The 20,646-nt window shown below is 37.1% G+C and overlaps 1 protein-coding gene across 1 annotated transcript in view; it reads left to right on the top strand.

Moving 5' to 3' along the window:
• nav2a (neuron navigator 2a) overlaps positions 1-16,685 on the top strand; it is a gene marked incomplete at its 5' end in the record, with an annotated part of 219,686 nt that extends 203,001 nt beyond the window's left edge. Inside the window, 18 exons of the mRNA XM_084405293.1 lie at positions 1,752-1,775; positions 2,147-2,221; positions 5,361-5,444; positions 5,555-5,678; positions 6,009-6,169; positions 9,224-9,396; positions 9,487-9,640; positions 9,738-9,900; positions 10,033-10,133; positions 10,231-10,326; positions 10,712-10,880; positions 10,974-11,209; positions 11,450-11,604; positions 12,266-12,337; positions 12,650-12,846; positions 12,938-13,056; positions 13,184-13,384; positions 14,356-16,685. Coding sequence (XP_084261419.1) covers positions 1,752-1,775; positions 2,147-2,221; positions 5,361-5,444; positions 5,555-5,678; positions 6,009-6,169; positions 9,224-9,396; positions 9,487-9,640; positions 9,738-9,900; positions 10,033-10,133; positions 10,231-10,326; positions 10,712-10,880; positions 10,974-11,209; positions 11,450-11,604; positions 12,266-12,337; positions 12,650-12,846; positions 12,938-13,056; positions 13,184-13,384; positions 14,356-14,481 — 2,430 coding nt within the window. The 3' untranslated portion in view covers positions 14,482-16,685. The remainder of the gene's footprint in view (positions 1-1,751; positions 1,776-2,146; positions 2,222-5,360; positions 5,445-5,554; positions 5,679-6,008; positions 6,170-9,223; positions 9,397-9,486; positions 9,641-9,737; positions 9,901-10,032; positions 10,134-10,230; positions 10,327-10,711; positions 10,881-10,973; positions 11,210-11,449; positions 11,605-12,265; positions 12,338-12,649; positions 12,847-12,937; positions 13,057-13,183; positions 13,385-14,355) is intronic.
• Positions 16,686-20,646: the final 3,961 nt, after the last annotated feature.

Genomic DNA, 20,646 nt, shown 5'->3' with positions numbered 1-20,646 from the left:
AAAAGTTTTTCTTTCTTTGGTTCGTACAGAGACCAAATTGTCAAAAACTGTTATGCGAATGTTCAAGTACGATAGATAGACATTTCACTCAGTGATTGTATAGTATCTCAGGTCGAGTGCCACACCTCCATATGGGCGGCACCTTTCACCTGCAGTGTTTTAGCAACACTTCTCTCTCTGGCACACGTGTAGTGAGTCTTCAGTTCAGATGAGCTTGACTTCAGGAGCAGAGGAGTTAGTTAGTTAGTTACGTACTTGTGTAGTAGAGATTTATCTAGAAAGGATCAGATTTACTAAAGTATAAAGACTGGAAAGACATGATGATGGCGACTCTCTCTATGGGGAGAGCTGTGAGTGATTGGGGATACACGGTAGGAGCCTTAACTTTTAGATTACTCTCATTCTCTATTTACATATATTTATTTTTCTATATTTTCTATATTTATGCTGCATATTATTAACATTCATTCTTAATTAAGTACCAGGAAACTTATGGTGTGTAATGTTGACTTGAAATGTGTATTTGTATCTTGCTGGACTTAAACCTGCTGGAGTTAATTGATTCCACAGTCTGTATTAATGCTGATCCAGGAACAGATTCAAGCAGATCCTCCTTCTGGTTGTGTTTTGTCTGTACTGTAGGTGGAGGCTGTAAAGTGTTTGTGTATGTGGGTGACAGCTGTCATGCAGAAACACAATGTTCCTTAGAAACAGACATACAAAAAAACAAAAAACTCTGTGCTGCTTTTGAAAGCACTGATTCATTCTGCACTGCAGAGTACTGAACGCTCATCAAAAGCCAGATATAATGACAGGACAATCTTCAGTCTCAGAGTCAACAAAAGATCAGAGAAGTCAAACAGAAGCTCTTCTGATCAGAGTTGCATTGATAAAGTCACATTGTTGAGTCTGTATAATCAAACACATTTACAAAAATCGAGATTTGATTAAATCGAAACCAGCTAGACGCCGGCGGGTGTGTCCCACATGTCATATAATGCTGTGACGGACAGATAACGCTGCTGTTTTAATGTCACTTGTCAGTCTAGCTGCCGGACTAGTGTCGACAGCATTGAAAATCATTATAGTGTGATGTCGTAACACACCTGGTGGATGCCATTACATGCCAGACGCCACACAAAGAGCACTAGTTTGCTATTGTTGTCTTGAGCTTTCATGTGTCACCAAGCATGTTTTCAAAATGTTTGAATGATTTTGAAAAAATGAAGAAATGTTATGAAATAATATGAATGAGAAATATTTCATAATGCACGTTATTTCTAGATCACTAATCAAAGAAGCTCATTTCTGAAAAAGTTTGACTCTTTTGTACCAAAGGTCAGTTGTTCTTGCTTCCATTGAAGCTCAAAATGCTCATTTTCATATCATGCTGGATCACATGATCATCAGGTTTTACAGAAACTTTTCAGTTCAGCTGTGGGTGATTGCTGGTGTTATCTAGTAACCAACTTCCAAACAGTGAATCACTCTCAGTGATATTCAAATGTGTCCAACTTCCTGTCCGTCTGCGAGTGTACCAGTATGAGCTCATAAATCACAGGAAAAGGAAAATTCCCTCTCTAGAGCTTTAGGATATCATACTGTTCATTTTCAGGTGTGTGTTGCTGTCTGTGGTGTTCGTTTTATACCCTCGGGAGAGAAAGCAGCTCATTTTTCGACTGCTATTCAAGAAAAGCTGTGCAAATATGCTGTTTAAACATGCTAATTACTATGTCTTTTTATTTCAACAGACGGAGGAGAAATCACATTCAGAGGTGAGGACATGTTTTTCCTTTCGCAAAAACAACACACACGGCCCCCCACATGCCCGTGAAGCACATTGCCGTCAGTAGCGTGTTTATTCACCACCATTGACCTGTTGTGAACACAAACTGTGGGTGGATTCACGGTCGGATCTCGTTTCACCGCACATCTCTGTGATCTTAACGTCCACCTGTGCTACACTCCTCTATTCTGTACATACACCTGCAAACTGTTTCCCCCCTTTGATACCAAATCACAAAGTTCTCTTTCCACGACACACCTGGATCCCTTGTGTGTGCCTCCTTTTCCTCTTCTTTTCATCTGCGGCTTTTTTTCTTCCCCTTTTCAACTTGTTTCTGTTCTGCATTTTTTTTCTCTCCAGATCCGCAAGCTGCGTCGAGAACTGGACTCCTCCCAGGAAAAGGTGTCCGCCCTGACGACACAACTCAGTGCCAATGTAGGTGGACACAGATACATAGTTCTTTATTCTTTTATTATATCTATGGGGCATAATTAATTCCCAATTCCGTATCGAGTGTCAGTTGTCAACCTGAGGCGTCATATGAATGGTGTTATCGTAATCCCAGTGACGCCTGTGTGGGTTGTGTGGTTGATTAATGCCAGCGTCGATCATGACCTCATTGGAGTTTCCAGTTGTCTTTATCTTTATTCAATAGGGCTATATCTTCAGCAACACAGCCTATTGTATTTTTGTAATACTTTTTCCTGCACTTAGCCTGTACTTACCCATGTATTTAAACCTGTTAAGAAATTAAACCTGTTTTTTAAGTCTTTAGTGATTACTCTACTTATAATTATGAGATTTGCAATTGCGAAAAAATAAAGTCACAGTTGTACAGTTATAATTGTGTGACGCTGTTGAAGCAATGAAGTAGAAATTGTGAGAGACAGTCACAATTTTGAGGTCTAAAGACATACTATGAGATATAAAATTGCAATTTTAAGAAATTGTCATACTTTTGAGGTACAAAATTTGTCGTTTTGAGGTATAAAGTCGCAATTATCAGAAGATGTCACAACTGCGAGATGTAAAGTCATACTGTGAGATATAAAATGAGAAATAATTACAGTTTTGAGGTAAAAGTTAAAATAATGAGAAAAAGAATTGCCATTACCAGGTCAATTAAAAGGTCACAACTGTGAGATATAAATTGTCTCGTTTCTGAGAAAAAAAAAAAATCTCAATCATGAGAAGAAAATCAAAATAGTCACAGTTCTGAGATCTAAAAGTCGCAGTTATCAGAAAAAAAGTCACAATTGTGAGAAGTCGCTTTGTGAGATATAGTCAACAGTGTCGGGGTAACGTTAGTTACGTAATCAGATTACTTTTTTAAGTTACTTTTTTCCCCATTTATTGACTCTTCTGTCGCCATTATGAGAGAAAACACGAGTAAGTGCAGAGGTGTTGTGTGCGCTGTGTAAACATGATGGGTATTGTAGTTTTAGACTAAATATTTTAGACTCTCTTGTACAAAAACAGATTCAGTATTCCTAAAAGTGAATAAAAACAGTGAAATGCAAATCTGCAGTAATTAAATATGTTAAATTACACATATACTTCTATTTAATCTCACTTTATTGGCCAACGTCTTTGCTGCTGACCTTCGTCAACCCATAGGCTTATCCATTTCACTTTTGGTGTGGAAAGACAATTACATCAACTTTTTGTGTTATTAAAAAACAAACAAGCAAGCCCAGGTGAGAAAAAATAACACAAACGTAACGCATTATTACTGTACATTAAAGTAACTAAGTAGCGGAATTACTTTTATAGGGAGTAACATAATATTGTAACACATTACTTTTAAAAGTAACTTTCCCCAACACTGATAGCCACAATTATGAAAAATAAATACTATTGGCAGCCAGTGTATATTTTTAAAATATAATAACCTAAATTAAAAGCAAGACTATGCAGAACAGACTTGTCAGAACAGGTATGTGCCATTTCCACCAGAAAAAACAGACTGTGTTTGATTTTATATTTTATGACTAAGGACAAATGATACGGTACAGACCGTGTTTAGTGTTTTTCATATGTCCTTCTGAAGATAAATGCATGTGTAAATCATAAAGACATGTGTATTATGCCTAAGGCAAAAGTATCGTGTCTTTTAAGTACTAACCAGACAAGATGTTTTAGAGGTACTAACAAAAGAGGAGTTGTGTTCTAGTTTTTCTATTTTTGGTGCATTGCCATGTTTTCCATTGTAAACACGTGTGTGTACAGTTTCTGACGTAACATAAATATGAACTTGTTGACTTGACTGGCATGGAATGAAGTGAAGGATTAGTTTTGACGTATGCAGCACTTTGCTTTGGTTTGATGATCATATTCGGTATGCAGACACAACTCTTTTTGAGGTGTTCAGCTATGGAACAGTGAGAATATCCCAATAGAAAGAAAAAAGATTGGAAAAAAAAACACAAATGGGCCCTTGAGACTTCAGTAAAACATGTCAAGGCCCCGGGCGGCCTCTCTGCTTTGTCTGTCTCAGTTATCAATGCTAGGAGGAGCTTTGCTTCTTCATAATATAACGCTGTAGTTGAGTTATCTGAAGCTGAGCTATCTATGGAACAGCAGAGGAGCTCTTGTGATGTTTGTTCTGACGGGAACAGCTCTCTGATATGGCTCCCTTTGAACCGCTACCCTTCTCATGGGTGCACAGAGAAACACGCTCCCTCTCAGACAGAAACATATAGACAGGGAGGCTTTACGGAGACAACTGACAGCTCCCCAGACCCTGTTGGATGTAAGGTGAGGCGATGACCCAGAAGATACATTTACGCTTAGTGGTTGCTCTTTCGTAGTTTATGAGTATTGGCTTTAAAAGTTTTAATATTCTCTTATGTTTTCTTTCAAATATCTCATGAGAAATGACACTGAAACCAATGAGACAATTGTTAGTATATAAAAGGAGCTGTGAAATTAGTTTAGAGTTGGACTTTTTGAGACTTCAAGTCACAATTTGAGACACTGTTGAGATCTGTTTTAAAACTCTAGAGGGTGCATGTGTGAATATTGAGGTTGTTTTCCAAGGGAAAAGTCTGAGCATCAAGAGACTTTAGAACAAGTCTCAATTTTTATCTCCATTTAATCTCATTGTGGAATAGGAGAAACAGTTGAAATGTTAAACAGATCATTTGTATTTTTTTTATTCCTAAATGGAAAATTAGATTTAGAGGGAAAGGTAAATTGTAATGAGAGGGTAAAGAAGGTTTTTGTTGTTGCTTGTTAGTCTGGGATACGGGCCAGAGTTTCGATTGCACATCTAAGTGTTTGTTTAAAGGTAAAGATGGTTATTTAGTAAGTTTGAGCTTTGCTGCTTCAGTTACATTTCAATAAACAGGTGGCTCATGCAGCTTTGAGCAAAATGCTTCTTTTGCAAAGGAGAAAGCTTTGCTTAGACATTTTATTTTACTCCCTTGAAGGCAGATTGCACAATGTCCATGTATTATATGAATGGTGTATTATTGTGTAGCTGTGATGCATGCGTGCAACAAAGACGTCATTTTGAACTTCAGTGAACCCCCTTTCTTTAGTTGACCTCTTCTCCCCTGTTGTTCTTTATTAGGCCCACCTGGTGGCAGCGTTTGAGCAGAGTTTAGGCAACATGACCATCCGCCTGAAGAGCCTCACCATGACCGCAGAACAGAAAGTAAACATCAGCACGCTTTCATTTGGATTTATCACACTTGTTCATTATTAGACATAGAGAGAAAATTATTTTGTGGATGCATTGTCAATAAATATATGCGTGTGTGTCAGGACTCTGAGCTGAACGAGTTGAGGAAAACCATCGAGCTGCTAAAGAAGCAAAACGCAGTAGCTCAAGCAGCCATCAACGGTGTCATCAACACTCCAGAACTCTCCTGCAAGAGTGAACGCACAGGTGAGGCAGAGAAAGTAATCAATAAATCCACACATGAAGAAATGTATTACAATCAGATTCAACAAACCCTCCACAACTATACGTTTACACAAAATATATGAAGTTTTAAATGTGCTAAATGAGCATCTATCGTTCCCTTTAATGTGTTAAATTTACTCTTCTACTTTAAAGGGATAGTTCACCCAAAAATGAAAAATCTGTCATTCATGTGTAGATGCTTTTCAGACATCGTTGTGTTCTGATTGGTTGATGATGTATTGGTCAGTTTTGCAGTTTTTTACATTGATGGCACGCTTGATGTCGACTAAAATCTCAAAGTCCATTTGTCAGGTAAAAATGGTTCATCCCCCGGAGCGCAGCCGGACCTGCGCATGCGCAGACAGCACTCGTCTGACAGCGTCTCCAGTATCACCAGTGCCACCAGCCACTCCAGCCTGGGCTCCAACATGGACAACCCCGACTCCAACAGCAAGAAGAAGAAGAAGAACTGGGTGAGTCCACACTCCTCTCAGCAACATTTAAAGGGATAGTTCACTCAAAAATAAAATTTTGTCATCGGTTTCTCCCCCTCAAGTTGTTCCAAACCTGTTTGAGTTTCTTTCTTCTGTTGAACACTAGATATTTTGAAGAATATGGGTAACCAGACAGGTGATGTGCCACATTGACTTCCTTAGTATTTTTTTTTTTGTTCATACTATGGAAGTCAATGGGGTTCATCAGCTGTTTGGTTACCCATATTCTTCAAAAAATCTTTTTTGGAACAATTAAATGATGACAGATTTATCATTTTTGGGTGAACTATCCCTTTATTGTCCTAACAACAGTTTAACCGTTGCAAATCTGTGTGCATCTTCATTCTATCTTTTGTTTGTGTCTAACGTTTGTCTTTTATGTTTTTGTCTGAAGTTGCTTAAACTTAAAACACTATTAAAAATACTACTAAGAAACAGCTACCGTGATATGCAACTAAATGCTGACGCTTTTCCTGAAAACTGTATTAAATGCGAAATTTAAGGACCTGCCTTTTTGTAGTGGAGGTTAGTTTACCATGCACATAGAGTTTAATATATTGTACTTCCTGTTTTGCTGTGTCATGCTGGCTGTAGCTGGTGTCCTGTGCTGGAGGTGACGTGTCAGATGATGAATATGAATATGAATACGTATGTTAAATAATAATGACAACAGTTACCCTGTTATGTTTGGACAAGTGTGATATTTATAGGCTAGCAGTCTAGTAGATTTATATACACTACTGTTCAAAAGTTTGGGGTCAGTGAGATTTTTTTGTTGTTATTGTTTGGTTGGTTTTTGAAATAAATAAATAATTTTATTCCGCAAGGATTTTAAATTGATCAAAAGTGACAGGAAAGACATTTGCAATAAAAAAAAAATATATATTTAAAATAAATGCCTTCCAAAAAATTCCTTCCAAAATTTTTTATCTGGTTTCTGCAAAAAATATTAAGCAACACAACTGTTTTCAGCATTGATAATAATATTAAATGTGTCTTGAGCAGTAAATCAGCATATTACGTTGATTTCTGAAGGATCATGTGACTGATGATGAGTAATTATGCTGAAAATTCAGCTTTGCATCACAGGAATGAATTACATTTTAACATTTAACGAAAACTGTTATTTTGAATTGTAATAATATTTCACAATATTACGATTTTTACTGTATTTTTTATAAAATAAATACATCCTTGTGAGCATAAATTAGACTTTTTTGTCTTTCTTTTTTTTTTACATGGAAAAAATCTTACCGATCCCAAACTTTTGAACGATACTCCAACAGTTTGAGTTTTAAATGTTTAGTGTCCCAGTTTGTGTTGTTATTCTTAGATTGATTTTAGTTGTTTAAATTAAATATTCAGCTTTGTAGATGCATCACTGTCCTGGTGTTTTGGAGAACGGTAACCAGCTTAACTAGGTCCCTATCAACTCTTCCTGCACTGGATTTGTGTTATTGCTTGTGCATTGGTCCTCGTGGACGCATCACTGAGGGGTTTGTGTTGGTCTTGATGGGTTTTCAGGTGAAACATGGTGATGTAGTTCAGCAAGACTCTCAGCTCAGTTGTTCTTCCCGCAGATTTAGTGGTAGAGATTGTAGACGGTGATCTGACAGTGATTTGATAGTGTCATGTGACGGGACACAAACACACACGGCTGAATGTGCTTTTCTGTGTCTCTCTCTGTTTTTTCGCTGTGCTGTCGCTTCATATGGCAGGTGTATGAGGTAAGAGAGTGTGTTAGTTAACCCAGCTTCACTCCTAACCCTGCTAGCCGTTAGATGCACTGCTTCTCAGCTCGCTGTGTTTGTCTCCTTCACACTGTCTTTCTCTTCTCACTCAATTTCCCCTTATATTCAAAATAATGTCCTTTTTGAGTCATTATATTTATTTTAGTGCTGTCAAATCGTTTCATTGTGATTAATCGCTTCTTACATAAAAGTTTGTTTGTATAATATATGTATGTGTATACAGTATGTACTGTATGTGTATAGACAGACATGCGCGCACACACACACACACACACACACAAACATACATACATATATTTTATAAACACAAGCGTTATTTTAGATGCGATTAATCGTGATTAATCGATTTGACAGCACTAATTTATTTATACAATTAAGCTAATATTTATTTTAGTACAACTGCAAAGTCTGACATTTTTTCCCCCTTTTTTCCTGACCTTCAAGTCATGGGTTCTTGATATTTGAATTCTTGATTTTATCATGAACTTCTTGACTTTTAGTTTTAGATTCTGAATGCTTAAATTCCTAAATGTTGAACTTGTTGATTATCAATTTCTTGATTTTGAATATTTGTTTTTCATTTTTATTTTAAACTTGATTTTACATTTCTTGATTTAAACTTTTTAATTATAAACTTCTTTATTCTATTATTCACATTTCTTTATTATGAACTTCCTTTTGAATGTAAACTTATTTGTTTTGATTTTTTTTTCTTGATTATGAACTTTTTAGAATTTGTATTCTTATTTTACCCTTCTTGATTATGAACTTATTTATTTATTTAACGTCTTGATTATAAACTTCTTTGTTTTGAATTTTTGACTTTAAACATCTCGATTATGATATTATTATTTTGTTTACTTACTGATAATGAACTTCTTGGTTTTGCAACTATACCGAAATAGATGTAATTGTTTAAAACTGTCAAAATAACAGCACATTCAAATCTATACATAAAACATCCCAGATAAAAAGGCTGCTTTATCTTCAAACTTTGATATGGATGATGCCCAACCTTACCTTTTTTTATTTTAGGCTGTTTCTCCCTTCTTTCTTTCTTTCTTTCTTTCTTTCTTTCTTTCTTTCTTTCTTTCTTTCTTTCTTTCTTTCTTTCTTTCTTTCTTTCTTTCTTTCTTTCTTTCTTTCTCTCTCTCTCTCTCTGTTTTCCTCCCCTGTTCCCACAGTACTGCTTCTCCTGCTCATACTTTAAGTGCTGCCCAGTCGTTTTCCAGTAACTCTCAGCCTCCTGATCTCCTCTTTGTTCTGTTTGCTGTCGTTGCAGCTGCGGAGCTCCTTCAAACAGGCCTTCAGTAAGAAGAAATCCCCCAAGTCGGCCTCGTCCCACTCAGACATTGAGGAGATGACGGATTCCTCTCTCCCTTCCTCTCCCAAACTCCCTCACAACGGCACCGGCACCTCAGCACTGCTGCTCCGCAACACGCACTCCAGCTCAATGTGAGTGTGCTCGTGTCTTGACCTGATCACTGTTAACTAAAACCAAAGGTGAAATCACGTATTAATCAGGACATGCATGCTGTGATTTAGACTGTCGGACTGTCTGGATGGGGAGGCGGAGACTGTGATGCAGTTGCGTAATGAGCTGCGAGAGAAGGAGATGAAGTTGACGGATATTCGACTGGAAGCCCTAAGCTCCGCCCACCAGCTGGACCAGCTGCGCGAGGCTATGAACCGCATGCAGGTGTGTGAGACTTGCTGTCCCACCGATCAGATTCATTGGATTGTTAAGTAGAAAAAGGAATGTTACATGTTTTATCCCCGTGTGGGTGGTCTGATAGGTGGAGATCGAGAAGCTGAAGACGGAAAATGATCGTCTTAAGTTGGAAAGCCAAGCCAGTGGAAGCAGGGCGTCCTCTCAAGTGTCCGTCTACAACCCAACTCCGACCCCCACGCCTGGCCTGTCTCAACACAGCCTCAATCTCACAGAGTCCACCAGCTTCGGTACGATAATGTTTTTTTGTTTTGTTTTTTTGAGAAAATACTTGTTGTGTTGCTCCCTAAAGGTTCTTTTTGTTGCTGTATGTGAGGGAAAATCATAAAAGCGCATTACAGATCTAGTCCGTCTTCTTTTAGACATGTTGCTGGATGACTCTGGTGGAGACGGAAGCTCTCGGAAAGAGAGCAGACATGTGAAAATAGTTGTCAGTCTTCAAGAGGACGTCATGTGGAAAGAGGTCAGTTCTACCGCTTTTTTTTTTTTTTTTTTTGCTGGAAGATTTAAAAAAATGCTTAAATGTTTTGTTTTAATGATGTGTCTTCTGTCTCCCACAGGACAGCAGGAATCGAGATTTCCTGATCGGCTGCATTGGCGTCAGTGGAAAAACCAAGTGGGATGTTCTTGATGGAGTTGTACGGCGCTTGTTTAAGGTAAAGTAATGCACATACATCACTGTAATAATTTGTTGATGATGAGTGCTTTACATTCAGAAACATTAGACTGATTGTGGTATATTGAAATACATGTATGAACAGTAGGTGTCGCTAATATACCAGTTACCTAGAAGGCTCAGAGATGACGTGAAGAAGTGTATGCTAAAAAGTGTGTAGACCGACTACTTGAGCTCTCTTTGAAGTTCGTTACTGTTAACACTGATTCATTAAACTATTTTAATGATTTTTTAAAACTGTTTTATGAATTATTCTTTTTGAGTATGGGTACTTATTCTGTTGCGAAGTCGTGGTTTAATGGTTTTTACGTGGTTTAATTTGAGAAAGATGTGAAATCAACAGTGTTGGGTTTGATTATCTGCAGGAGTACATCAGGCACGTTGATCCGGTCAGTCATCTGGGTCTGGGTTCAGACAGTGTTGAGGGCTATCGTATTGGAGACGTGATCCGGTCCAGCGGGACAGACACACCTGAACTCCTGCCGTGTGGATACCTCGTGGGAGAGAATGACACGATCAACATCTCGCTGAAAGGTTCACACAATCAGAAAATGTTTTATTTGTTATAGTTGTTCCATATTTCTGTTGTTGTTAACATTGCGCCTGTGCGTGTTTCTCTCAATTCAGGCGTGAACTCTCAGTCCCAGGATTCTCTGGTCTTCGAGACGTTGATTCCCAAACCCATGCTCCAGCGCTACGTGTCTTTGCTCCAGGAACATCGCAGGATCATCCTTTCAGGCCCCAGTGGCACTGGGAAATCCTACCTGGCCCACAGACTGGCGGAGCATCTGGCACTGCGAGAGGGAAAACTGCCCAATGAGAGCAACATCGTCACCTTCAATGTCGACCATAAATCCAGCAAAGTGAGAGTTGTCGTTTTTTCCTTTTTCTTTTTTTATCAAAAATGCTAGTGTGTGAGCCATGTTGTTTAAATCAGCTCTCTCTAGTTTCTAAAAGAGCCAGGCAAATCCACTTTTTCCCTTTAGAAACAAAGCTTTTTATCTCCAAAACGAAAAAGAAAAATGATTTGCTTACAAGATATGAGCCGAAGTCTAGAAATCCTTGGACATTAAAAAGTAAAGATGTTTATATGTATTTACTAGGAGTTGCGTCAGTACTTGGCAAACATAGTGGATCAGTGCAGCGCTGACGGACCGGAGACTGAAGCCCCTCTTGTGCTCATTCTGGACAACCTTCATCACGTCAGCTCACTGGGAGAGATGTTCAACGGCCTGCTGAACTGCAAATACCAGCGCTGGTCAGTCTGCCTTTCTTTTAGAAATACACGTCTATAGTTTGGAGTCTGAAATAAATTAAAACTTTTGTTCAGCAGGGACACCTTAAAGTGATCAAAAGTGGATATGCTGTTCTTTTGATATTCCTGTTCATCAAAGAATCTTTTATCACAATTTCCACAAAAATATTAAGCAGCACAACTGTTAATAATTGATAATAATCGGTAATGTTTCTTGAGCAACAAATCAGCATTTGAAAATGATTTCTGAAGGATCATGTGACACTGAAGACTGGAGTAATGATGCTGAAAATTCAGCTTTGCATTACAGGAATAAATTACAATTTAAATGTATTCAAATAGAAAACAGTTATTTTAAATAGTAATAATATTTCACAATATGTCTGTTCTTACTATATTTTTAGCTAATAAATGTAGCCTTGATAAATAATAGTCTTTCAAAATCATAAATAAATTCGTACCATCCCCAAACCTTTGAACAAAAGTGTGCATTTATATAATTTGTATTAATCAAAATATCATGTGTTTATGTACACACTATATATTCAGTGTATACCATATACAAAATCACACTACAGTCAGTGTAACAAACAAACATTCACACGAACACAACAACAAGTGAGTGTACAATTAAAAGTTTTATTTTGTCTCTCTGTATTTGCAGCCCGTATATAATCGGCACGATGAGTCAGGCGACATCTTCTGCTCCAAACCTGCAGCTTCATCATAACTTCAGGTACAAAACTGCTCTCTATTTTGTTCTTCAATTAGCACTAAAAATTATAGCTTGGTCTTATTGGGAAAAAACTGCAATGGAGTGACCTCTAGGTGGCGCCATTGCGCTATTGTTGAAAACAGTGATGAGATTCTATGTCCTTTTCATTAACATCTAAATGAACAGTAGAATAGATAGATAGATAGATAGATAGATAGATAGATAGATAGATAGATATTATTATTATTATTTTTTATTGATTGTAACTTTTTAATTAACATCTTCTAAGGCAGTGATGATGTTAACGTGAGCAACGTGTGTTTTCCGTTCCAGATGGGTGCTGTGTGCTAATCACATGGAGCCGGTGAAAGGTTTCCTGGGCCGGTTCCTGAGGAGGAAGCTGATCGAGACGGAGATCGGCAGCCGAACACGGACCCTGGAGCTGGTGAAGATCATCGACTGGATCCCTCAAGTCTGGCACCACCTCAACCGCTTCCTGGAGGCTCACAGCTCCTCTGATGTGACCATTGGTACGGAGATAAACCAATATTAACAGACGTTCCCAGTGTTACTAATTTGCTCCACAAGTGTTGAATTCGAGTGTCACGTGTCTTCGTCCAGGTCCACGTTTGTTCCTGTCATGTCCGATGGATGTGGACGGATCTCGTGTTTGGTTCACTGACCTGTGGAACTACTCCATCATCCCCTACATGCTGGAGGCTGTGAGAGAAGGTTTACAGGTAACATCTGCCCTCTTTCATTGGAAAATCCACCTATTCTGACACTAACATGTTTTATTAAATGTAACTGTGAAAGTCCATGGACACAAAGCGTTTATTCAATCTCTGTTTGTTTGCATTTGTTTAGCTGTATGGTCGCAGGGCAGCATGGGAGGATCCTGCGCTGTGGGTTCTGGAAACTTTTCCCTGGGCAGCTTCTCATCAGCATCCTGATTGGCCAGCTTTGTTGCAGCTCCGCCCGGAGGACGTGGGCTTTGATGGATACTCCGCCTCCAGAGAGGGCCTTAACAAACAGAGCACTCAGAGTGACAGTGACGCCGACCCACTGGTGAGTAACACAAACAGCAGTGAACCCATAAACTCTTACTGCTCTCTAATGCTTTTATGTTTACATATCAAAATAGTTGGGGACATTATAAAACAAAACAAAAAATCTTGGAAGGATTGCTCAAGAAAATCAATGATTGAAAATTATTTATAAACATCATAATTTGTGTAAATTCTCATAAGATGAATCAGTGGTTTACATAAGGCTGGGACTCACCTCATCATGATCAGCATGTCCTGCCGAATACAACATATTCATTTATGAATTAATGTGAATTAATGATAAGAATAAATTAATCATGGGCAACAAATATGTCAGCAAATAGAGAATGCCACTCAGTGTTATTTTAGCTATTAATGTTTGTATTTATTATGATGAATTATTAAGAATTTTTCTTTATATTTTAATTATAAAAATGTTTCTAATTTTATATTTTCAGTTTTTATTTTATTTTATTTTAAGGTTTAAGTGCTTGTCATTTTCATTAGTGTTTTTTCCTCAATATTTATATTTAGCTTTAATTTATTTGTATTTGTTTTAGATAGTAATTTTTGTAAATCTAATATTTATATTTTATTTTGTTTAAGTTTTATTCATTTTGTTTTATTTCACTTGATTTAAATTAATGAAAATGATTTTTAAAAGTTTCAATTAACAATAGCACTGATGTCACTATAATGGCATTGGTCACTTCTGCGTTATTACACATCCACACCAGAAGGTGTCAGTATGTCAGTCAGTTTTTATATATGTTGACATTGATATGCATTAACATGTGGCAGGGTAACCTACAAAAACTGGTAAAGCACAAAGTTTATAATCTTTTTTTTTTTTTTTTTTGGAAAATAGTCTTATATTTTAGATTTAGTAATTTCTTTACTTGAAATACAACACCATACATAATATCTCATATTTCTTCTCAAACACGTGACACCTGTCCTGACTGTTATTCGTGTGTGTCGTGTGAACAGATGAACATGCTCCTGCGTCTGAAAGAGGCGGCCGGCTGCTCCAACCCGCAGAGTTACGACAGCGACTCCAACAGCAACAGTCATCATGACGATATTCTGGACTCTTCCCTGGAGTCCACGCTCTGATCCAGCCGGATCCCTTACGTTACTCCCGCTGCGAAATCAAGTCTACATGAAACCACAACGGGTGCTGGTAACCCAAATAAAGACGCTTCATATATAAAAAGATATATATATATATAAAGAAATATATAAACGGCAAAACTCAACGGCACTTCAAGCTGCCTCTTGAGAACCACTTTTTAAGAAATTTTACATCGGCAAAATCTGAAGAAAGTGCTTTGTCCCAATTTTTACCTCAAAAGTAAAAGTGCGGTCACGTTAGCGAGATTCTGCGAATTGTCAATAGTGTAGCGACGTATGACGTTGCTAAATCTTTCGCCCTCACACGAAATTCCAGATTCCTGTTGAAAGAGTGGATTCGCCGAACATGTGTAAATGTGACCGCACCTTAACAGTTGGAGAAACTTTCTTTACTACCCTCTACTGGTGAAACGGAGGAGTTACATCTTTAGACCACCGCCTTCATCGACTTTCCCTCTATCGATGGATTTGCTCGTGACTTTACAAAACCAGCTTGATCGAATGCTGACCATCGCTTCATGTTTAACGTGATAAAGATATGGATGAAATAGCATGGTGCTACACTTTTGAGTTTAGACTTATTTATTGTGACGATTGGGGAAAAAAAAACTCATTTATCATCTGGGACGTGCTTTTGTTCGCCCATCCGCATAATGTCTTTTTTAAAAGCACCTGCTGACCGCATGATCCAGTGTTGTACTGTAGCACAAAGCCTATCTATCTATTTTTTACACTCGATCGCTCTCTGTTTTTGGTGCTGAATGGAATCTGGTGCCTTACTCCATTTTGTAAAGAAAACGGCACTGTTTTATACTTGCGAAAAATGCCGATTTGTAATCGAGCTACAGGGCTCTGCGCTACTCTTTGAGTTGGCCTATAATAAACAGCCTCATGGTCATCATGTCATATCACAGGTGCAACAGTGTGAGGTTTCGGAAAAGAGGAAGTGGATAAAGGGAGCCTCCATCTGTTTTGAAACTGAACTTTTTTCGTTCAGCCACACAGGCGCAGTTAAAAGGGACGTTTTACAATTTCTTGAAAACTTTCGAACATTGCATACGAGACAAATGATGCATTGTTGCCTTTATATACGTGAAATGCATATAATCACCACCGGCAAAGTGCATCTTGAGCGGTTAAGCTGTAAGGCTTTGCTTGGTGCTTAAAGACCTTCTCAAAAACATCTTGGCAAAAGCACCGTGTGCTGCAGGAGAAATCGTTCATTATTTGGTGTATGAGTATTACCTCATTGACCATTTTGGCCTTTATCATGTACATATCTTGCATTCAATGTGAAAGAGTAACAAAGTCCACATAGACATTGGATTCGTAATATACTGTATTTGCTGCTTCGTAATGCAAGGACGCTTCTGGAGGGTTTGTACATAAAATGTTTATCTTTGATTCTCTATAAAGGAACATTATTTGGATGGATAGTAAGTTTCCTTGCATGGGAAAGCATTATATTTATGGGGCTATTTCAGTGTTTTCACCTTCTTTACGTTGTCTAATGCTGTTGGAATGGCACTACAGGGTTTTTAGTTTTACAACATTGCTTCCATTTCACTCCAGTGTATGATTCCTGTAAGTCATCGATCCTATGCAACATCATCGTGGATTTCAAACGGAAGCCAAATATCGAAGCTCTGTAATGCTGTCAGCACTGCCAATACATCGTGTGTACACTGTGTATATAATTTGTGAATAATTTTAGGATATGTGCCTAATATTCTTTGATGGATGATGATGATTTTAAGCACAAATGTTGTGTGTGATTGTTGTAACTGAAATGGGAGGGCTTTAATCGAATGGAACTCGTGTCACTGAATGTGTAATTTGCTGAAACCTTGTTTCTTGCTGTAATATATCAATGTAAATATTTGACTACCCTGCAGGCTGCATTTTGCTGAATAATCTTTTTCTAGCCATTTATAACAGCGCTTGGAAATATGGAATATTTTGTGTACAGTGTCTTTTTCATCGTAACGGTCGTCTAGGTTCCCACGGATGATCTGTGAAACGCAGACGACCCACAAAGATTTACTGATCCCATTACCAGTTTTAAATTATTTCTAATTCAATAAACCTAATAATTATTTATTAATTGTTTATTAGTTTTATGATGTCTACGTTGCTTCATGCAAGCACATTATACGAGAAATAAATTCATTTCATTTTGATGTCAACTTGTTCCGTTAAATCATATCTTAAACAAAAAAATAAGAGTCATACAACAAAAGCAATAATTGAACAGTTTAAAAACTACACAGTCCTCTCATTTCTTCATGCCGTCAATGTGTTGGCAAACCCTGGAGGTTGATTTCAATGGAATTTTCTGTGAGGTTTTAAAAAAAATATGAATTTATGATTAAATTAAGGGATTAATATAACTGTAAGGGATCTTTTACCTTTGGTTTTGAGTGGCTAACATGCTGCTGAATACAGTGGTTGTCTAAAACATCTAGAACTTGCCCTTATACTTCTAAATTCAAATATGCTAAATGCTAATTCTCTTCCCGGTGTTTGGACGACAAACTGACCAGCTCTATTTATTCCAAATGATTACTCGAGTAATCTCAGGCATTGTTCCAATGATATATCATACAATGCAAATGATATATTATTGAAGTTAACATAAAGGTGATGGCTTTGCAATCCTGAAGCAGTCTCTAATTGATCAGCTAAGATGGGTCTACATAATTACTGTCCTGTTTTAATTATCCCCTGTTCAAAAATTAAACAAAAAAATGATCCCCTGTGTATTTCAATGATTAAATGTGTAAATTATTGAAAACACTGCGCGAAAAGTGGTGGATGGAAGATGGCGCTGAGACTAGTTTGATGCTGTCAACAAACGCCAACACACACACACACACACACACACACACACCAAATTCCAGCTTTGTGTTTTGTTGGATCTGTGTGTTCACTCCATTGGTGTTTGTTGGGTAAGTATGAATAACGTGTTTGCAAATCCATCGCTAGTAGTTAAGTATCGCATATTGAAAAGATGCAGATTCACCCATCCGGAAGCGATACAGCTCGAGGTTCAGAGACAGTGAAGAAGAGTTTGGAGGAGTTTATTGATTTAGACTGTTACAGTTGATCCGTTGGGTTTAATAATCTTAAATGTGTTATGTATTAAAGTATTTTAGTCATCTAAGGGCCATTTACACGGAACGCGCTTACAAAAGGTTTTTTTTTTTTTTTTTGCGAGGGCAGTGTAATGAACACTGTGGACTACAGTGACCCAAGACTCGAAGCCAATTGTTTCACATTTAGTATGCAGAATTATTGTTTTAGTAAACACAACTCATTTTATTTTTTTGTCCAAAGTAGGCCTATCATATTTTCACACCACATGATTTATAGAGAATTATGGCATTGACACACATCCATCACCTTACAGCACGTAAACACCATAAACGAATAAATGTTTTAATTACATACAATAAAATGAACATTGAGTTTGAGTCATTTTACATATTCGTATGTAGGCCTATTATAAAATGTATGGATGGGTGTGGAACCTTCAAAAGTCATTATACATATAAAAGTATTATAGCAGTTCTTTCAAATGTTTAAAGAACTTTTGTTAAGATTCGTACAATGCAACAATTAAAAAACAGACGATTGTACATAAATTACTTGAAAGAGTTTACATGAGCATTGAGATCATTCTAATAATAAAAATAAAAAAAAACAGAAAAAGATGCACAGTCTCAGATACATATTCAGGCTAGGTTTAATTTCCTTGTCATGTTTTAATTTCAAGATGGTGAATACACACCTAAAAAGAAACTGAGAGTACTAAAAAAATCCCAACGCAATAAGTGAAACAGAACTAGTTTTGTGAAATGTTTAGAGATACAATTTTATATTTACAAATCTACATCGTATCTAAGGGTCTAGAAAGCAGGTTAATGTAGGCTACTGTATATAGTATACAGATATATCTCAAAAAATATGAGAGAGATTAAAGACATACTGTAACCTCAATTAATGGTTGGGTTTGACCTCTACTGATGATAGTCGAGGAGTTTGGAAGTACAAAATCTCCTAAACAGCTGGAAATTCCAACTTGAGCAAATGTATACTTAATCTTTGCTTAATCATTTTCTTTGTTTTGCATATTTAGCAATTCCATACCATGGATATTGATCCGTTGGTTTTCTTTCCAGACCATTTTCACCTAGAAAAAGCTGCCAAAGACAGTTCTGTGCATGTTGAAATCTATGAAGGTATACTAAATATCCTCTTTGTTTAAGTGTATTTTTCCAAATGGGTTCATTAACAAACATAAGGTAATTCTGAGGAGCCCGATAAAAAAATAAAATAAGTCATTCACTTATTATCTCTTCCTCTTTAATAACCTGAGGAACTCTTTCACAGGTTGGCTATGCTCTATATGTTAAGGTGAAGTCTTTGTGTGTGGTTTCGTGTTCTTCTCTTGACCACTCTAAAGCCATCAGTTTGAAAGGGTTCTGTTGAAGGATATAAGTTGTCCTCTGAGAAAGTCTGTCCCTCAGAATAATCTTTCAGTTCTGGGAAGTCATTAACAGCATCCCTTGGTTTGTTCAAAAACCAATTGTATGTTTTAAATAGGACAAATTTTTCCTTTTTCCTCTAGAGTGGGCATCTCATCATAAAAGTAGTGTTAGTGCCTCTTGATCTGTGATTTGTTCCATTTGGTAGTTTAAATTGCGTGGAAAATGAGGCCAGTAGAGTTGAGACAGGGTGAGCATGAGGTTTGCCATCTCTCTGCTCCAGCAATATGCAGAAGTCCCCTGGAATTCAGTACAGTCCCCGTTTATTTAGCCTTTTGAAATTGTTTCAGAAGGGCAGGATCTATGAAAATGTGTGTGTGTGTATATATATATATATATATATATATATAGCATAGGCCTAGGCCTACTGTTAAATCATGTTAAAATATATATATAGCATAGCCTATTGCTGGCATTAACCTACAAGAAAGTCCAGTGTAGTTAAAATGTGGATGTATATTAATCAGGCAAAACTGCGGATAAAATTAGATAATGAAATCGGAAGCTTACTATTTTAAGACAAAAAGTTCCATTCGCGTATTTAGTTGTTCTGTCGTGTCAGTGACGTTTAGGCCAACCCGGAAGACTAATTCGCCACGCTTCCCTCCCTCGAGTTCGGAGATATGTAAATAATTGTGTTAAATGTATGGGGACAATAAGGTCGTTTGAATTCATTCACGTTTTGTTCTACTACAACTTAAATGACCATACCCCCGGCTCAAACGTTAATTCTCGAAGAAACACAGGTTTTTGTTCTACTATGCAACATGGCCTACGTGCGTGCCCATTTAATCCATGTTTTGTTGTAGTAACTAAACAGATTAACTAAATATTAGATAAATATTTCTTCAGTGATAGGCCTATATGACAGTAGCTACATTTCGCAACAAGTAGCGGTAGAGATAAAATAGCCTACTTAGTTACCGTGTTTATGTCACAATTGTAGCTATTGTCTAAGCAGTTTTAAAGCACTGTGAACAAGCAATAAAAAGTCTGCAAAGTTCGAATCGTTTTAGTGAATCGGTTCGCTCGGTAGGAACTGATTCGGATCTCTGTGCACGAGTCCTCGTGCGTCTTTTACAGAATTAGCCTATGTAAGTTAACTTAGGCCTATTCATTGATATTATTTCGTTTTGAATTTAATACAGTGATCTAATAGAGAACGTTAATGGGCAGCGATTTAATGTGTTCTGTCTGTTTGATGCTGACATTCTAATTTAGATTTATTTAATCATTCAAAAACTTTTTTTTTTTTCTTTTTTTAATGAGTCATTAAAAAATTAATTAAAAAAATTATCCAGATAAATATCGTCTATGGCTAGTATTTGTATTAAAGTCCCTTGTTAATTGCTTGCTTGTGGTCAAATCGAGGCCGCTTATCCAGGTCAGGATATTCAAAACGAATTACGTGTTATGAAAAAAGATAAGAGGATTAAATTTACAGATGATCAGATTTTTTTTTTTTACTACAAGACTGTGCTTATATATAAAGTTAAGATATTATTCAAAGATCGCATTTGAAACACAAATATTAAATATTGAAATCCAAAGGGGGGGCTGTTGCGCAGGCCTATCTCTTGCCTATATTATTCCATGTTTA

Source organism: Rutilus rutilus (genome assembly GCF_951802725.1).
Source record: "Rutilus rutilus genome assembly, chromosome: 3".
In the NCBI taxonomy this organism is placed as follows: domain Eukaryota; kingdom Metazoa; phylum Chordata; class Actinopteri; order Cypriniformes; family Leuciscidae; genus Rutilus; species Rutilus rutilus.
This window is presented reverse-complemented; position numbering and strand designations above follow the sequence as displayed.